Raw genomic sequence first — 18,907 nt, forward strand, 5'->3', positions numbered from 1 at the left:
TGGTACAGGGATTGGTGCAGAATCCCATGAATATCTTGCTTACTACTTTCACTCATACAAAAAAGCACACTTTCACCACGAGAGACCTTGCAAAAGCCAGAATCAACTTTGGAAGATATATCATTACACGTTGGAGAAGTCTTATTACTTCTAAGGAAAGTATACTCCATCTATATCTCCAACTTTTCTGTCTTCCTATGCTGAGAAAGTTCTGTCTTTACCATTTTTTACGTATGTGAGAAAGCTTGCTAGAAGCTTCTCGTGAGTCAGTGGTTCTTTCCAGGGTTTTCCCTGGTTCTTTCTCCACCATTTATACTGGCCACCATGTATAGCCTATCTTGTGCTGAAAATGGCATTAAACCCTATAACAACAACAACCATTTTCTAACAGTTTGTTGTCTTCTCACATTTAATTGCACTTAGTTACTTGATCAGGTAGCCTATGCAACTTCTCCAGTAGTTGGGGTTTTAATTATATTTTACATGTGTACATATAAGTCTTTATGCCTGTAGAAAACTCTTTATAAATGTATAATTCCATTACAACCAAGTACATACAGGTGAGTTCTCTATACTAAGGCATTCTTAGTGTCTGAGTGCCAAGCTTCATTGATTTATTAGATCAACTGCTATCACTAATTTCCAGGCAAGTTATTATATGATGGAGCTCAGCACCTACCCTGTGTTCAAAAGACAGACACTGAATTTTGATGTACAGGCCTTAAGTGAGCCTTCCTAAAGGTAGTATTGTGTTTTGATATGGATTCTTCACTGCCTTCATTAGACCTTCAGATAGCAATTGGGTGATGAAAACAACTGATTGGACACAAGGGCAGCGAGCTGGAGAGCAGCAACAAATATCAGTTACAGTCTCTCATATCAGAATTATGGATATGTGGATCAATCATCCCGTAACCTGTCCCATTCTTAGTAACTGAACAGTGTCATGCCAGCCAAAATGGCCATGTTCCTTCATGACCAGACGTGACCATATAACTCTGATCATAATGGGCCACAACCACAATTCAATCATACATCATCAGCCAAAAATGAACTTTTACATTTCCAAGACTTGCATAGTGCTGCCAAGCTTATCATGAATAGACACTTCCTGCGGATGATGCCCAGTCTGTTTTAGACTCTCATGTATCTGTCAACTGTATAGTGTTGCTAGGCACTTCGTGTTTAAGACATACTGTTTATGTGGACAACCTCATGGATTTATCGTACTGCAAACTCTTTCGTTGTATGATGTTGATTTAAGGCCTCAGTATTCAAGCAATTTTAGAAGTAATGGGCTCTGACTCATAAGTTCTGCAGGTGTAATGGGTTGTTATTATTGACATTTTGTCCAACTAATTTGCAGATAGTGTAAAAGACGTCGACTTCACTACCTTACTCATTAAATAATACTAGCATTCAAGTTCCCTCATCGTTACTAGTTCTTGGATGAGCAAAACTCCATCTTGCGGGATTGAACTAAAGTTTCCTGCCCAATCCCATTGGACTTCTGTCCTCTTTTCTCTACATCACCTGCTGGGTCTTCATTTCTGACATCAGGTGAAAATTGTCTATGGAAGATTCTGCTTTTCAATTGCTTCCACGATTGGAATCTTTATAGGTCACCACCACAGGACACATCATTGTTGGTGATTTTATAGACCTTTCCACTTCAGAGCTCAACTCTTATTTCCACTGCTGTACAGTGAGGGAAAGATGTAAGCAAACAGCTGAAGTGCCCTCTTGCACAGCAGATGCATGGACTTTGTGAATCAGACATCTCATAAGCCATTCCAAAAGCTTTCCCATGATATTGAATCAGATGCTGTTCTCCCAACACTAATGACCTACTTCCGTTCGACTGGATGAGACCATATACAAGGGATCATTGGGTCTTTGACCACAATATATCCATGTTTAAGTCACAGTATCAGTTCAAGGCACCCTTTGAATTCAGTCAACAGAATAAGCAGGGCAAATGGCCTTCTTCATATCAGAGACACAACATTTTATAACTGTAATAGCAGGTATGAACTTAAAACTGGTGGGACAAAGATGTAATGCTCTCTAACTCCATCACACAGACCAGTCATTGCCCAAGATACGCTCACAACCTTCACATCATCTATTCCCTCTTTAATGAACAGTTAGATGGAATTCGCAGCATACCACCATCCCCCTTGGTCTCAGAGAAGAAATTTACAAAGCAGCCAACAAGGCCGTGGGGATGTCAGAGTGCATGCTACTGGGAAACAATCCTACAACTAAGTGGAAGATTCAGAGGGAGGTCAATCATTTTCACCATTGTACCATGAGACCATCCTTATCTTAATGACATAAATACAGGCCCCCTCTTCCCACCCTTATCACATATCCCAATGGTGAGAAGGCTCCAATCTTTCATGGCTCAATGGGGGAAGATTTACTATGATGTCATGGGAATCCAACAGCAGTTCCTGGGGACTCAGTATCACATTCAGCACAAATACTAGGCTTTTTGCTGCAGCTCTTTCAGCTACAGTGAAGCACTTATTGGTTGATCTTCAGTTTTAAAACACAGTTAAACTATGTTACACTCTTGAATTTGTGATTGAACACAACAATGGGTCCTAACGCTGTCCATTGTGAAGACTGTGCAGTCCTTGTGGATTTGCAAGGGACATGATTTTTACAACCTACTCAGAGTTTTGTGATATACATACAGCAGACTACAAACAACAGTCTAGTTACATTTTAGAGCAAGACATGTTTTTATGTGTTACTCTCTTGTCAACAAGGACTTCTTAGGCCTCCTCATACCCTGATTTCAAGATTCGGTTGACTAGGTCTGGACTCTTGTGTTTAAGATTTGATTGACTAGGTCTGGACTCTGTGTTTAAATTTTATTGACTAGGTCTGCACTCTGTCTTTAAGATTTGGTTGACTAGGTCTGCACTCTGTCTTTAAGATTCGGTTGTCTAGGTCTGGACTCTGTGATCAAGATTTGGTTGACTAGGTCTGCACTCTATGTTTAAGATTTGGTTGACTAGGTCTGGACTCTGTGTTCAAATATGAAGAAAGTGTTTCCCAGGATAAAGATTTGAATTCAGTCAGTGGTAAGTTCTTTGCCTCTTTGGAACAATACATCTGCTAGAGTATTGACCGAGTTTTGATCATTACGGCAGTGGACACCTTTGTCATTGGTTGCTTTTTGGGCTATCATAACAATGGTTAAGTGGTCCAAGTGGAGACCAAACCTTGAGAATTTGAACAATTCTCAATCAGCAACCATTTGAGGTTGCATCATGAAGTCATTTTTAACTTGCATTGATGATACCACTGCAAACAACCTCTAGCAATCTCGATCGCTATGGGTGAAAAAAGAGGGCTAAGTGGAGCAAAACTCCTAACTCTTCAGATTGACAAAAATATCTGTATCTTCATCCTGATTACTCTATACAGGACCAACTGGGTTAATATATGAAGGCAGTGGAATATAATCTCAGTAGTTCACAACAGAGTACTTTATCCGAATGGTAACATTCATATCATAATAATTAACTTTCTAGGCTCTTTGATGAGAAACAATTAGCACCCATCACAGTCAACTTAATAATTCCACGATCACTAGAACAATATACTATTACAGAAGAGAAGATATTGCATGAATCAAAGACATGTCTGATCGTCAATTCATTTTCCATTTCACTTGGCCAAAGGCACTGGACCCAAGTGGAATTTTCATGGGAATTAACCTGGCTGATCAAGACACCAATTGAACTGCTCTCAAGAGTACTTAGCTCACCTATCATACAAATTTTGCCTCCTGATTACTTTGGGAGTTTGCAGGCAAAATCAGTAATTGCATTTCTTGATGTACCATCTACTTGCAGTTCCAACATGATTGAACAATATCACTAATGAAACCCTCCACTTGCAAGGGCATCTTTGACATACCTTTCATACAAGACCTGCTTCCTCATTTGCAACAATGCCATCAGGCAGAATTAGCAAAATATGTGCCTTATCTGTAGTTCTCACAGGATGGGTCAGTTTCACTCAGCATCTTACCCTTTTTCTTTGCCAAGAACAGGCTTCTGTCCATGTGGGTAACAAGACTTTGGTAATGAAATCACTGTCTACTCTGGACACTTCAGATCAAGACCACCTAAAAGATCCAGTATGAGCTTTGAAGTGGTATCTTAAAATGACAGAACCATTGCATTGAGGAGATCATGTTTACCTCTCAAACAGGAACAGGGAGATATCTCCTTTCATCCTGGATTAAGTGGGTTATTCTGCATATTGAGAAGTAACTCCAGCTCCAATGAATGTGTTATGCATTCTGGCTCACGAGGCTAGAGCAGTTGCCACAATCATAGCATTGAACCAAAACTGTTCTCTGACATTATCCAGAACATGGGATGGAGATTGGAGTCTACATACTCTGGTTTTTATCTAAGAGATCTTTCATCACAGAGGGCTTAACTTGATCCGGTAGGACCTATAGCCATGGTGCAATAGGTCACCTTTCCAGGTCATTCATCAGCTTCATAAGAGCTTCATGACTTATGCTGGTTTTGCCCCTTTCGGAGCTGCTCCCTAACAGATGTAATCTTCTCCAGTTGGTTTATCTAGAAGCTCTCTCTCATACCTTTGGGGACTGGAGATGGCATCTCTAGGCCGGGGTAAGGGGATGTATCTCTCTCCACCTCTTACCTTTCTCCAAAGATATTACGATTGGGTAAAGTATTCACAGAAGAAAACAATTTGTTCTAGTAAAATGTTTTTTCACGAATGCTTAATAATACACATACACATTTGCAGCCTCCCTAGTTACATCCATAGAGAGAGAGAATGCCTTCTGCTCATATTTATGGGATTTGGCACCAGTCCCTGTACCAAGGGGAGATCACTCTGCCCAACCGCCACCTATGTGAGCAGATAATTTTTAGCTTCTTTTTAGCAAAGATTGTTATCTGAGAAAGTTGGATTTGCAAGGTAATAATAGTTGTCCTAAAGTATGATTGGGTAAATATTATCTATATATAAAAAAATTACTACAAAAAATTAGTTTCTTCCCTTATAATTAATTCAAGCCAATTGTACTTGCTGTATAAGTTAATGTTAGTTATAATTGTGTTTAATTTTCTTTACATGTGGAAATATATGTGGTTGCCACATGCTTCATAAGTTTGTATATTATTGGGAATGTAGGTCAGTTTTACCACCAGAAAATCTGTTCCAAAAAACCTCATTTTGTGCTTTCAGTTATGTTTTCCTCAGCCAAAACTTATTTTGCCACAAGTGCTAGAAATATGTTTGTATAAATGTATGTCACAAATATAGACAAGGTTTTTCTGTGTGAATCAATATGTATATCTTTCCTTTTTGAAATTTCAAAACAAGAGGTTAAAAACATTTGAATGGTGTATTCTCTTCAGTAAATAAATAAATTCATGTAAAAAAAAGATAAACAATTTTCTTGCTCTCTGTTGCACCTTGATAAGTAGGAACTTTTTATATTTTAATATCTATTATTAATTTTTATAGCAACAATGGGAATTTTACAGCCTTGAATCAAAATTAATCGTCATTATCATCATCATCATCATCTTCAGTATTAACTCTATGATAATCACCACAAAGTGTTAATTAGCATTTTCCATCATAATGAAATTATGAATACCTTAGAGTGAAAGTTTTTTTTGTTTATATTGCAGATTGTCCGGAGTAATAAAATCAGTGGTTCCTGTCTCACCATTTTCTGCCCTTTGTGCTGCAGAGTTGCCTCTTGAGACACTGTGCAAGAACCAGGATACCTTTGACCTACCAGGTATAAGATTCTGATGATGTAATGCATGATTTAAGTAAACATTTTGTAAATACTGATGATGGAATCCCTGCTTTAAGTAAATAATATGTAAATGCTGATGATGGATTCCCTGATTTAATTGTTATGTAAATACTGATGATGGATTCCCTGATTTAAGTGTTATGTAAATACTGATGATGGATTCCCTGATTTAAGTGTTTTGTAAATACTGATGATGGATTCTCTGATTTAAGTGTTATGTAAATACTGAAGATGGAATCCCTGATTTAAGTGTTATGTAAATACTGAAGATGGAATCGCTGATTTAAGTGTTATGTAAATATTGATGATGGATTCCCTGATTTAAGTGTTATATAAATACTGATGATGGATTCCCTTCTTTAAGTACGTATTATGAAAATACTGATGATGGATTCCCTGATTTAAGTGTTATGTAAATACTGATGATGGATTCCCTGATTTAAGTGTTAAGTAAATACTGAAGATGGAATCCCTGATTTAAGTAAGTATTATGTAAATACTGAAGATGGAATCCCTGATTTAAGTGTTATGTAAATACTGATGATGGATTCCCTAATTGAAGTGTTATGTAAATACTGAAGATGGAATCCCTGATTTAAGTGTGATGTAAATACTGATGATGGATTCCCTGATTTAAGTGTTATGTAAATACTGATGATGGATTCTCTGATTTAAGTGTTATGTAAATACTGATAATGGATTCCCTGATTTAAGTGTTATGTAAATACTGAAGATGGAATCCCTGATTTAAGTGTTATGTAAATACTGAAGATGGAATCCCTGATTTAAGTGTGATGTAAATACTGATGATGGATTCCCTGATTTAAGTAAGTATTATGTAAATACTGAAGATGGAATCCCTGATTTAAGTGTTATGTAAATACTGATGATGGATTCCCTGATTGAAGTGTTATGTAAATACTGATGATGGATTCCCTGCCTTAAGTAAGTATTATGTAAATTTATTATGTTCAGAAAGGTAATATTAATAATACTTTCTGGCTACATTGCAATTGCAATTTTTTTTTATGTCTGTCAGCCTGTCCATTATTGCTAGTTTTTTGGCCAGATTGCAAAGTAATTTAAAAGGAAATCACTACAGTAATTCCTCATATAAATTCTGTCATGACATATAAAGAAACGAACATTTAGAAAAATATTCTAAAGATTATTTAAAGCTGGCTGTATTTGATTGTAAAAAAGACTGAGTAGCAAAAATATAGCTGGGGTTAATGTTCTTCTATTGTATTTGAATTAGAATTATTTCTCAAATCCATCAATGTTTAAAAACTTTCTTTTATAAAATATTGTAACAAATGCATATCCAGCACATAAATTGTTGAATTATGATCTTGTACTGTTATTATCAGTGTTGTTCACATTTGTTGTATTGATAGGTAATAAAGATTTTCTAAATGCCCGGATACAAATTTAAATTTGATAAGAAAATTTTAATTAGATATGCCCCATATAGTAGTTAGGTTGACCATGTGCAAAGTTGTGCTCTAAGAGTTTTTCTGTACTACTGTTCTAAGAAATTTGGACTGGAACAGGTTACCTACATTTCCAAAAATAACATTTTGCTTGTATAGAAATCAAGTGTACAATAATAGATTTGAAATAAATAGTTATTTATGTATATGTTTTTGCACAGTCTGTATGTTTAAAAACATCCCAATCATGGTTTTTCTCTTCCTGATTGAGCATATCATTGCTGAAACTACATCTACATTTTTATGAAAATTTGCTGTTGAATCTCTGCATAGATTTGAAAAATGAATTGGAGGTGGGGGTAAGATCAGATTTTACATTGATTACACAAGTGACCATTGCTGACCAGTTTGAAGCACCGCTTCTCACTCCAGTGCTCAAAAAATCTGATAGCCCTTCAAATTTCAGATCAGGCCCCTGCGGTATTCTAAGTGAAGTGCCCACCAGTCTTGTTGAATAAAAAAAGAAAAAATTGCCAGAGAAACTGTGATCCCTTTGATGAAATGCATTATTTTTTTTCTCAAGATGTTTTAAGACTAATAAATTATTACTGTTTATCCCCATGTATACCCCTTACTCTTATGAAGATCTCTACTTATTATACTTCTATCGAAAGGTCTAAAATTTGTGTACAAAGCGAAACATGTAACCTATGAATCGGGAACAGATTGCCTGGGTTACTATAACTAGTGTTCTAAAATACCATTTGGATATGTATATACCAGAAACCAGCCACAAAGTCTAGTGGGTACTGAAACTGTCCAATCAGTTGTTACAACCAGTTCAGTAATGCATGGCCACATAATGATATTTCTGGCTAGTGTGTGTAAATGACAAGCTGTTAATTGGTTCCTTTATTGTTGTAATCTGGAGAGTTTAGGCCAAATGCAGGATGTTTTTTGAGGTATTATATGTATTAAATGGATCAGATGTAGTCGTGTTGGTTATTTTTATTTTGATTATAAAACTTGACCGATCTTTGACATTGTTGAGATCAGCAAAAATGCTTGCGCTTGAGTATTTTTATTTTTTAATGTACTTGTTTAATTGCAGTTGTGTTGTTCCAGGTGTTTGAAGCTAAATGGATAATAATTCACTGTTCTGTGTACGCACTTACTCTTGTGTAATGAAATACTGGTAAAACAAATTAAACAACACCCATGAACAGTGTTAAAAATGTAAACAGAAACTGTATAAATCAAGAAGCACTTCCGATGCTAATGAACATAAACACTGTTGATCTACTAAGTAAGAAGGACATTGGAGCAATTAGACAATGACTGATCTCGGGACCTGAAGAAAAATATTGCATGAAATTTTTTATCCAAATAATCACACAAGTCAGTTTTTTAATACGATTTTATTTCTAATTTTGGGCATATGGAAAATGGGAGTTGGGCTTGTGGAGTTCAATTCGGGGCTTGTAGTATGTTTTAAGTCACCATCCCTGGGTCTGTGTAAAAGTTTTGTTCTTTGAGCTTTGCACTCCAAATTAGTTTAACTGCTATCCACTTGGATTTCTAAACTTTTCTGACCACAGTCCTTCATCTCCTTACAGTTGAAGACTATGTTGTCTTTTAATTTTCATTTTACAATAATTCTACTTAGATCTTTTGAATTTTTAAATAAATTTGATTTAACCTTGCAGAAATCAAACAAAGTGATCAACGTGTATTTAATAACCAAATTTGGTATACAAAGAGTGGGCACTTTCAAAAAGTTCAGTGTCATCATACTTGTAAAGCTGTTCAGAACATCAGAAACAAAATCATAATGGCAGTCAAAATGTTGATTAATGCATTTTTTTTCATTTTAGACCTACTGAATCTGAAGTCAAGTGAATATCTTGAGAAGGTGACTGAGGGTGATATAGTTAGGCCTAGGACTCATCAAGACTTCTCTTCTTTGGACACACTTTTGTCACTACCTAGGAATCCAAAGGTAGGGATAGAGAGCCCTCTGTTGAGAGGATGATTTAACTTAGATATTACATGTCATTTATACAATGTTTAAAGGTCGAATATGGAGAAATCTTCAAATAAATATTTTTTTTGCTTCTTAAAGAATAGTGTTTGCAAATGAAATTCCTGAAATAGACCGCTAAAATCAATGAAGGGTTAGAGTGTATAAAATTACAGACTGTATTTCCTCCTTTGTTTTTTTTTTATTTTGCGTAGGGGGCCTGTTATGTGTGATGTAATTCCAGAACAAGTTGACCATCCATTACTGATACATTTCAAATACAAATAAAAAATTTTGCATCATACAATCATAAGATGCAATCAGAAGCCATGAAAGAGCAGTTGTTTTCTTTTTTTAATTTTTACAAGGAAGAAAGCAAAATGAGATCTGCTGATTATGATGTGTCTCACCAGAAAGTATTATAAAGAGCTATGCAAGTACTGTGTTTTTCCAAGCACATTACAAGACATAAAGTACTGTGTGTTTTTCCAAGCAGATTACAAGTTATAAAGTACTGTGTTTTTTTCCAAGCATATTACAAGGCATAAAGTACTGTGTGTTTTTCCAAGCATATTACAAGGCATAAAGTATTGTGTTTTTCCAAGCACATTGCAAGGCATAAAGTACTGTGTGTTTTTCCAAGTACATTACAAGGCATAAAGTACTGTGTGTTTTTCCAAGCATATTACAAGGCATAAAGTACTGTGTGTTTTTCCAAGCACATTGCAAGGCATAAAGTACTGTGTGTTTTTCCAAGCATATTCCAAGTTATAAAGTTACCACAAATCCTTTTTAATGTAGGAAAAGGATCTAGACATATTTAGGCAATCATCTTGGGGGGAGAGAAAGAGAAATATATTGATACATATATCATCCAGAAATTTAAATTGCAAACACATCTTAAATGTTTAATCTTTGCTTCATTGTTTAATGAAGGAGATATAAGAATTGAATATAAAAACACAACATAGTGAAAGATTATGTGAGGAGTTAAGGGGGACATTTTTTTCTTCTATTTGTGAGATATAATGTTATGTTTTAAAAATTCACTCCTCTAGTAAAAGCCAATATCACCCAACTGCATTGAACTTGACAGAACTTTGTACTTTTATTTTTATACTTGCCCAGTATAGCTGTAAGCTGCTTTCAGCCTTGAACAGGACAGGCTTGATTCGATTACTAATGTAGCTTTTCCAGATGACTTTGACTTCCAAGACTTCCAAGACAATACAAGGCGATTGTTGCTCTCTTTGTACCCCATCCAGCTTCTAGATACTGATATCACCCATAACCCAGAGATGGCATCATTATCCCCAGCCATGCTTATCAGTACTTGACACATGACACCTGTGTGAAATGGCATGGGTGAGTTCATCACTGGTCCTGGCTCCACCATGACCTAGTTCCAGCTGCATTGACAGTCCTGTCCTGTATGCCAGGTGCCAGATTGAGATAATAGAAGATGTTTGTTTGAATACCTGGAGATAACTTTATCTCACGAGACAATTCCTCAACTGGTTCTGGCTCCACTATAGTTTGGTACCAGCTTCGGCAGCACCACAGTCCTGGACATCCAGTACCAGTTATAGATCTTAGGTGATGCACACAGCAAACACCTGGAAATAGCTGACTCCCACTATGGATGGACTCTCAGTCTTCACTTATCAACACAGTTTGTTTTGCCTGCACAGTCACTGCACCCATCACAGAAGATTCTCCTATCATCCGACTGTTCTGTTTGTGAAGGTACATGCTCACAAGTGCTATCTTCATTTTTTAATTCAACAATGTCCAGAGGAGACTTGACCTTCCATGCAGTGATGAATGTGGTTTCTTTCTTCTGCCTCCAGAGTTCTGTCTACAACTGTTGTATAAACAGCCTGTGACCTTTAAACCATTCCTGCATCCATTGATCTCTTAATCAAGAAAGACCCGCTATCTTTCAGGCAACTATCACAGTCTGGTCAAGTTGCTTACGTGATTCACTATGTTGAAAGACCCTTTAAGACACAGGTGTCAACAGGCCACTCTTTGTGCACCTGTGACTTCCTTCTAATTTTAACCCAGCTTACCATAAGACACACCAACATTTCACCCCGAGGTTCCAGCTGACAACAGAGATAGTGCATGCCTTGGACTGTCAAATATTCCTCTGATCTTATGGAACAGAAGCCCTTTCTCGACTTGCAAAAACAATTGTTTTGAAATATCAAAACAATAGCATCCATGTTCATCTTGGTTTCCATTTTCATTTTTCAGCAATCTGAACATAGTCTAAACCATTCATTGAGAACACTGCCGCCAGTCACACTCAGGGTTAATCTCTTGTATGGCTCATATGGTAACAGAGTTCAGTCAACACTCATTTTCAATGCCATTACTTTCTTCATTAATCTTCATCTCGCAGAAGCAACTCTTCTCTCCACATTCACTATCCGAAAAAACCATCGCCAGGTAATTGTTTGTTCACAAACCTCACACAGGTACAGTGACTTGTACCCTTTCACACATTTCCTAGGAGAGATCAGAGAAAAAGAAGGCCCCCCCCCCCGCAAGGCATGCCATACTAAGTCCACCCCATATTTCCCTTATCTCAATAAAGACAGTTTCCACAGGAATCCAATGACAAAACATGGGAAGATAAAGACCAGTCACATCCCAGCATCTCTCCCTGTCAGTCTCAGGAAATGAAGCCATGCTTTTCCTGGAGAGAGGAAATTTTCAACACTTTGCACACAATGGAAGGGATGCTGATCAGCTGACCTTTGCATGTTACAAGTTTGTTCTGGAGGGTCACTAAATGATGTTTAGTCACCCTCCCCTTTATCAACGGCTTTCTTTGCTATAGACCTGTTCAAGTGGATGTTTGGACTAAGAATCAACACTCTAATTGCAAAAAATCTAGTCAAAATGTTCACATTGTAAAGTCACCTGGATTTACTAAGTACCTTTTCCTGGATTGCAAAGCCAACAGCAAGATCTGTCCACTCATGGATCTGACTCTCTCATCTGCTTCATTATTGGTCTGAAACAAATTTTAGGAGGCTGTTGCAGCTGTCAGCCTAGACCTCTGAGATGCATGCTTTCCTTGACATCTTCCTGGAGTTCATGAGGTACACATACAAGGACAGTTCAAAGCACTCCCTTTACCTATGAATATTACTTTCCAGAGGCCTCTTTAGAATCATGAACAGAGTTGTGTTGCACTTATAAATCTCCACCATGTCCATGGCATTGAACTACCTGGTCAGTATTCTACAAAAGCACCAAGTCATTTTTGTGTCAGGGCATGGAAATCTTGTTTCACTGCTGATTTGCCTCAGATTCTGTAATGTTTGAGTGGCCTCACTCTCCCACTGGAATAAGCTGATTTAACTAATTGTCCATTCACCCCTCTGGTGTGTGTGTGATATGGATTTTTAACAGCTTTTTAAAAAAAGTCAGTTATATCGCTACAATGTCTGCAGTGTGGCAGTTTATTGTGATGTTTAGTTCTGGGGCATCATGCCACAGACATGTAGCATGAAGTCCCACCCAGTCATATTATCCTGACACCAGGCTGTCCCATCCTAACACTAACCTCTAAATGCTGAGTGCCTGGCGAGGAAGTTGTTAGTACCATTTGTTTTATAAGTCTTTGGTATGACTCAGCCAGGGTTTGAACCTGTGACCTCCTGCGTCCGAGGCAAACGCTATGTTCTAACCACTAGGTCACCAGACCGGTCACCCCTCTGGCTTTTGCAGAATCTGCACCTGCTGGGGTTAACCTCTGGTAGACTTGTTGCAGTGAGGTGGAAATGTGAAGTTCCCAACCACTGTGTCTAACCTCTGTGTCTGGTAGTTGTAATTGCTCCACCAAGTGGAAATAAATCATGTATCATTGATCTTTTAAATCAAGAGTTTGGAATTCACAGCAAGATCATCTCCTTTCCTCACCATCTAAAACAATTCTGAATGCATGCTGTTCCCATCCAAATCCAGAAAAGATGAACCTGCATGCATGGCTCAAATCTGGCAAGCCACAGAATAGATCTTTTCTCAGAATAAGAAATGGACAGGTTCACTTGCTCAGGAAGGTCTGGGTATATGGAGGCTAGTAGAAAATTTTGCCCAATGTTGTGAGCCAAACCACATCACCCCCTTAAAGCTTCAGTACCACAAATAACTTCTGTACCACAAATAGCTAACTTCAAATAGAGAAACTTAAATCACCTCCTGCAGAAGACCTGCCATAGTCACTGTGGTTACTGCTTAGGTAATAATCCTCCAGGATACTTTGAGTTATCCCCTCAGGGCAGTTACATTTAAACATACATGGTACCCAGGAAAGACAGTTTAAAAATAAAATATATGCCAGGGTACTTTGACTTTACAGAATTCATATTAAAATGATAAAAGAATTCTAAACTGCATCTGTGGGTGAGTACCCCACTTTAAAAGTGCCTTCCCTGGGTCCCATATATGTTTTAATAGAACAGCCCTCAGTTAATATCCTGGATATGTTTTGTTATCCCCTCGGGTATTATCATCCTGGATATGTTGGAGTATCCCCTCAGGTATTATCATCCTGGATATGTTGGAGTAACCCCTCAGGTATTATCATCCTGGATATGTTGGAGTATTCCCTCAGGTAATATCATCCTGGATATGTTGGAGTATCCCCTCGATTAATATCATCCTGGATATGTTGGAGTATCCCCTCAGGTATTATCATCCTGGATATGTTGGAGTATCCCCTCAGGTATTATCATCCTGGATATGTTGGAGTATCCCCTCAGGTATTATCATCCTGGATAATCCCCTCAGGTATTATCATCCTGGATATGTTGGAGTATCCCCTCAGGTATTATCATCCTGGATATGTTGGAGTATCCCCTCAGGTAATATCATCCTGGATATGTTGGAGTATCCCCTCAGGTATTATCATTCTTGATATGTTTGAGTATCCCCTCAGGTATTATCATCCTTGATATGTTGGAGTTTCCCCTCAGGTATTATCATCCTTGATATGTTGGAGTATCCCCTCAGGTATTATCATCATGGATATGTTGGAGTATCCCCTCAGGTATTATCATCATGGATATGTTGGAGTATCTCCTCAGGTATTATCATCCTTGATATGTTTGAGTATCTCCTCAGGTAATATCATCATGGATATGTTGGAGTACATGTTGGGTTATCCCCTCAGCATATAGTAAACTAACCTAAAACTGAGTGGATTTCTTGCACGTTTCAGCTTATGAGGTTAGGGTGTCATCACCAGCATAATCAAATGAACCTGTCTGATTACCGTCATCATCAACAGTGAAGAGGTTTGGAAAGTTTTAGTACATACATTGTGCAATATATGAAGTTCTGTACAACCTTATATCAGACTGGTTTTATATTTCAGACATTGATTGAGGATGCTTCCAAGCTGATGTATTTCAATATTGAGGAAAAAATCAGTCCTCAAACAGTTTGTTCTGTTCAGGTCCGAGGAATTATTACACCTGACATTCTGCATTACCAGGTAATGATTATTATTTATCGTCATATTACTTAAGTTTTATCTTGTGTTCTTTTTGGAATGAAATAGCAGTAAAGGAGCTGAAATTGCCATGGACCCCTCTATAGTACCTGTATCCCAGTTCAGTGAGGCTTTAATGGCTTTTCCTCATTCCCTATTCATTCATTCAATATTTGCCCAGGAACAGCTTTGCATAAACATTTTTGAAGGATAACCCCAAGCTAAGTTTGATGGTAATACATTTTGTTGAAATTTTCTATTCAGAAATACCATATTTTACTTATTCAGATTTTAAGAAATAATATCAGAAATAATTAGTACAAATTAAGATCAGCTGACTGTAAGACCATCTAAGCACAGGGTATGGCCCTGCATCAGACATGAGTTGCCTGCCATGTATCGTCACTTAAGGAAAAACCGGTTGATTTTTGGAGTCGAAAAGTCAATGGTGAAGGTCACTGGCTGAAAGAATTTTTTTCAAAATGGTTTCTGTTTAGTACATTAGTTCTTAATGACATTCCTCAGAAGACATTTGTGGATGGCTTGCACTTGGGGTAAGGAAGAAAGCTTTTGATTTTAGGTCAAGGATCAAGGTCACTTACTGAAAGAAGAAAAATGGTTTCAGTACAGTAATATTTTGTTCTACATCAAACATTATTGACTACTTGCACATAGAGTAGCAATATAGCCTGTCATCAGATATCAGGCCCAAACTTTATTGATTACTTGTACATAGGGTAGCAATAAAGCCTGTCATCACATATCAGGCCCAAACTTTGTTGATTACTTGTACATAGGGTAGCAGTAAAGCCTGTCATCACATATCAGGTCCAAACTTTGTTGATTACTTGCACATAGGGCAGCAATAAAGCCTGTCAATTTCAGCATCTAAAGGGTAGCAGTCAGGGTCACTAGCAGAAAAAGACAGTTTATGTGCAGATAATTGTTTTCTGCATATAGGACTGCTGAACATCAGGTATAATATAATATACCATTCATTGTACTGTTGTTATTTTATGTATACATTTTTATGTTTACATTGCAAAGTTTAATAGACTCATGGTTTCTCATTTATTGTATTCCTATATGTTTTCTATGAAAGAATGAGCAAAGAATTTTACCTTCAAATCAGAAAAGTAGGAAAATGATACTGTTGTTTTCTGATTCTGTACCACCATACTCTCAAATGAGGCTGGAACTACTTTTTCCTCTAGGTTACTTGGTTACAACTGGACAAGCATGAATATATATATGCCATAGTCTCAGTTGAAATACAAATGGAAATGACTACTGCATATACTCACGTATAAGCCCATTCATGTATAAGCTGACCCCAAACTGAACAGGTATAAACACTAAAAAGTGCATGACCCGCGCATAAGCCAGCCTACAACTCCAAGACATCTCAAGATGCCTGAGGTAAGTTTTAAATGCATTTATTTAGGCAAACTTATATTTTTAAAAATTACATGTATACTTATCTTGAGGTTGGCATGCATGATTATTAAAAAGAAATGGTATAAACTTGTTTGATAAGAAATTTATTTAATTTTCTTTTTCCCTATTGTTTCTGCCTAATTTAGATTTGTGTATAATTTGATTGAACGATGACAAGAATTTAGCAATCACGAGTTGCTGTAACACTACCTCTCCTTTTAACTTGATTATTGTTTGTTTATACATTATTGCATTGAACAGTTTATATTAGTGCAACAATACAGTTTGATGCTAATACCATAAAAGCTAATTTGATCCTGATTGCTAGATCATGCCTTGTTGTCAGCATCAGAACATCCGGAGCATGACTTGATGCTTCACATCTCATAAGGATCTGGATTTTCTTATGCTGACAACCACATGTGATCAAGCAATCAAGATCACGTTATTTTGATATATATATTTACACAATAGAGAGAGTCCATGACCATCAGTAATTGGATATAAAGTGCTTGGGACTCTCCATTTTGTCAGTAATGCTACATAAATAGTACAAGAACTCTTGCTTGGACTCAAGGCAGAAATTGTAATAACAAAACAACTGGAAATGGCCATATCATAATACTGTGGATAAAAGATGACCTGCTTTATTTAATTAATATTAATTTGTTAGATTTATTTCTGTTTCAGGCAGCCTTCAAGACAGTCATTAGATTTATTTCCATTTCAGGCAGCCTCCAAGGCAGTCATTAGATTTATTTCTGTTTCAGGCAGCCTCCAAGACAGTCATTAGATTTATTTCCATTTCAGACAGCCTCCAAGAAGGTCATTAGATTTATTTCTGTTTCAGGCAGCCTCCAAGAAGGTCATGAGATTTATTTCCATTTCTGGCAGCCTCCAAGACAGTCATTAGATTTATTTCCATTTCAGGCAGCCTCCAAGACGGTCATTAGATTTATTTCTGTTTCAGGCAGCCTCCAAGAAGGTCATTAGGTTTATTTCCATTTCAGGCAGCCTCCAAGACAGTCATTAGATTTATTTCTGTTTCAGGCAGCCTCCAAGAAGGTCATTAGGTTTATTTCCATTTCAGGCAGCCTCCAAGAAGGTCATTAGGTTTATTTCCATTTCAGGCAGCCTCCAAGACGGTCATTAGATTTATTTCTGTTTCAGGCAGCCTCCAAGAAGGTCATTAGGTTTATTTCCATTTCAGGCAGCCTCCAAGAAGGTCATTAGATTTATTTCCATTTCAGGCAGCCTCCAAGACGGTCATTAGATTTATTTCCATTTCTGGCAGCCTCCAAGACGGTCATTAGATTTATTTCAGGCAGCCTCCAAGACGGTCATTAGGTTTATTTCCATTTCAGGCAGCCTCCAAGACAGTCATTAGATTTATTTCTGTTTCAGGCAGCCTCCAAGACAGTCATTAGATTTATTTCTGTTTCAGGCAGCCTCCAAGACAGTCATTAGATTTATTTCCATTTCAGGCATCCTCCAAAATGGTCATTGTAGGCAGCAATAGTCAGAGTTTACTTCAAGTTTTTTACCTGGCAGACAAGAAACTTATAAAAGTTGCAGAAATTGTAAGTATCTCAGAATTTTGTTTCAAAATGCAACTTGACTAAAAAATTTATGTAAGATACATAAGTTTCACTTCACACTCGAATATACCAATTATTTTAGGTGTTACCCAAAAGAATTAAAAATATTGTACAAGATCCCTACTCAGAACTCTGCAATTGTTTTGATTACCAGTTTGTTGTTTAGTAACTTAACCCTGTTTTTGTCACATTTTCATTGGCAGATTGAAATGGGTACCACATTTATGTTGATGACTGTGCAGTATTTATTCTGGAACAGAAAATCTAGAGGGAAATTTACCCATCCAGTAAAAAAGATTTGGTGGAAAATAATTTGAACATGCGAGCAGTTAATTAAAAATTTAGGGTATGGCTTGAAAATATGGTGTGCACTGTTTTTGTGCATTTAGTTAGTTTCTGGTTCAGCTGTTGAGAAATTAGCAAGATTCCTGCATTCACATGTTCTGGAAGAGGTCCAGACCATGTTGTTGTCCATACTAAGATATTTTGTCCAAATTGTGTTAAGGATTTTGAAAGTCATATACTGTGACACAGACCATGCTGTACACAAAATATTGGTAAAAGTGCCTTCTCCCTCCTGTATAAATAAGGTGAGATGATGGGAAGATAGGGAGAAGTGAGCTTGTTGTCAAAAATTTTAATATAGGAGTTCATCAACGATGTTTTGCTAGCTCAGCAACTTAATTAAATATTAAATTCCTATAATAGTCATCATACTTTAGACTAATGTTTAAAACTTTATGATAATGTTAAAAATGATAATGTTAAAACATTTATCTTGATTCTGAAAATCTACTGTCAGAACTTTGTTGATAACATTATACAGTAACTTAAGAAATAGGTAAATTTTCAAAAAAAAATAGGAGGCTAATATTCACTGAAGGCAAATCAGGGCTGTTCAGTAAAACATACCTGGGACCCAGGGAAGGCACTTTTGATGTGGGGTATTCATCCATAGATGAAGTTTAGACTTTTCTTATCATTTGAATATGAACTCTTTGAAATCAAAGTACCCTGGTATATAGTTTTTTAAAAACTGCCTTCCCTGGTTACCATGTATGTTTAAATGTAACA

General features: G+C 36.9%; 1 protein-coding gene across 1 annotated transcript in view; it reads left to right on the forward strand.

The window, feature by feature from the left end:
- Positions 1-18,907, forward strand: part of LOC149786297 (WD repeat and coiled-coil-containing protein-like) — a 127,661-nt gene that overhangs the window by 78,707 nt on the left and 30,047 nt on the right. Inside the window, exons 7-10 of the mRNA XM_089976681.1 lie at positions 5,703-5,815; positions 9,144-9,268; positions 14,682-14,801; positions 17,720-17,815. Of these exons, the coding sequence (XP_089832807.1) occupies positions 5,703-5,815; positions 9,144-9,268; positions 14,682-14,801; positions 17,720-17,815 (454 nt within the window). The remainder of the gene's footprint in view (positions 1-5,702; positions 5,816-9,143; positions 9,269-14,681; positions 14,802-17,719; positions 17,816-18,907) is intronic.

Source organism: Sinohyriopsis cumingii, chromosome 12 (assembly GCF_028554795.1).
Source record: "Sinohyriopsis cumingii isolate HCF-2022 chromosome 12, ASM2855479v2, whole genome shotgun sequence".
Taxonomy (NCBI): Eukaryota; Metazoa; Mollusca; class Bivalvia; order Unionida; family Unionidae; genus Sinohyriopsis; species Sinohyriopsis cumingii.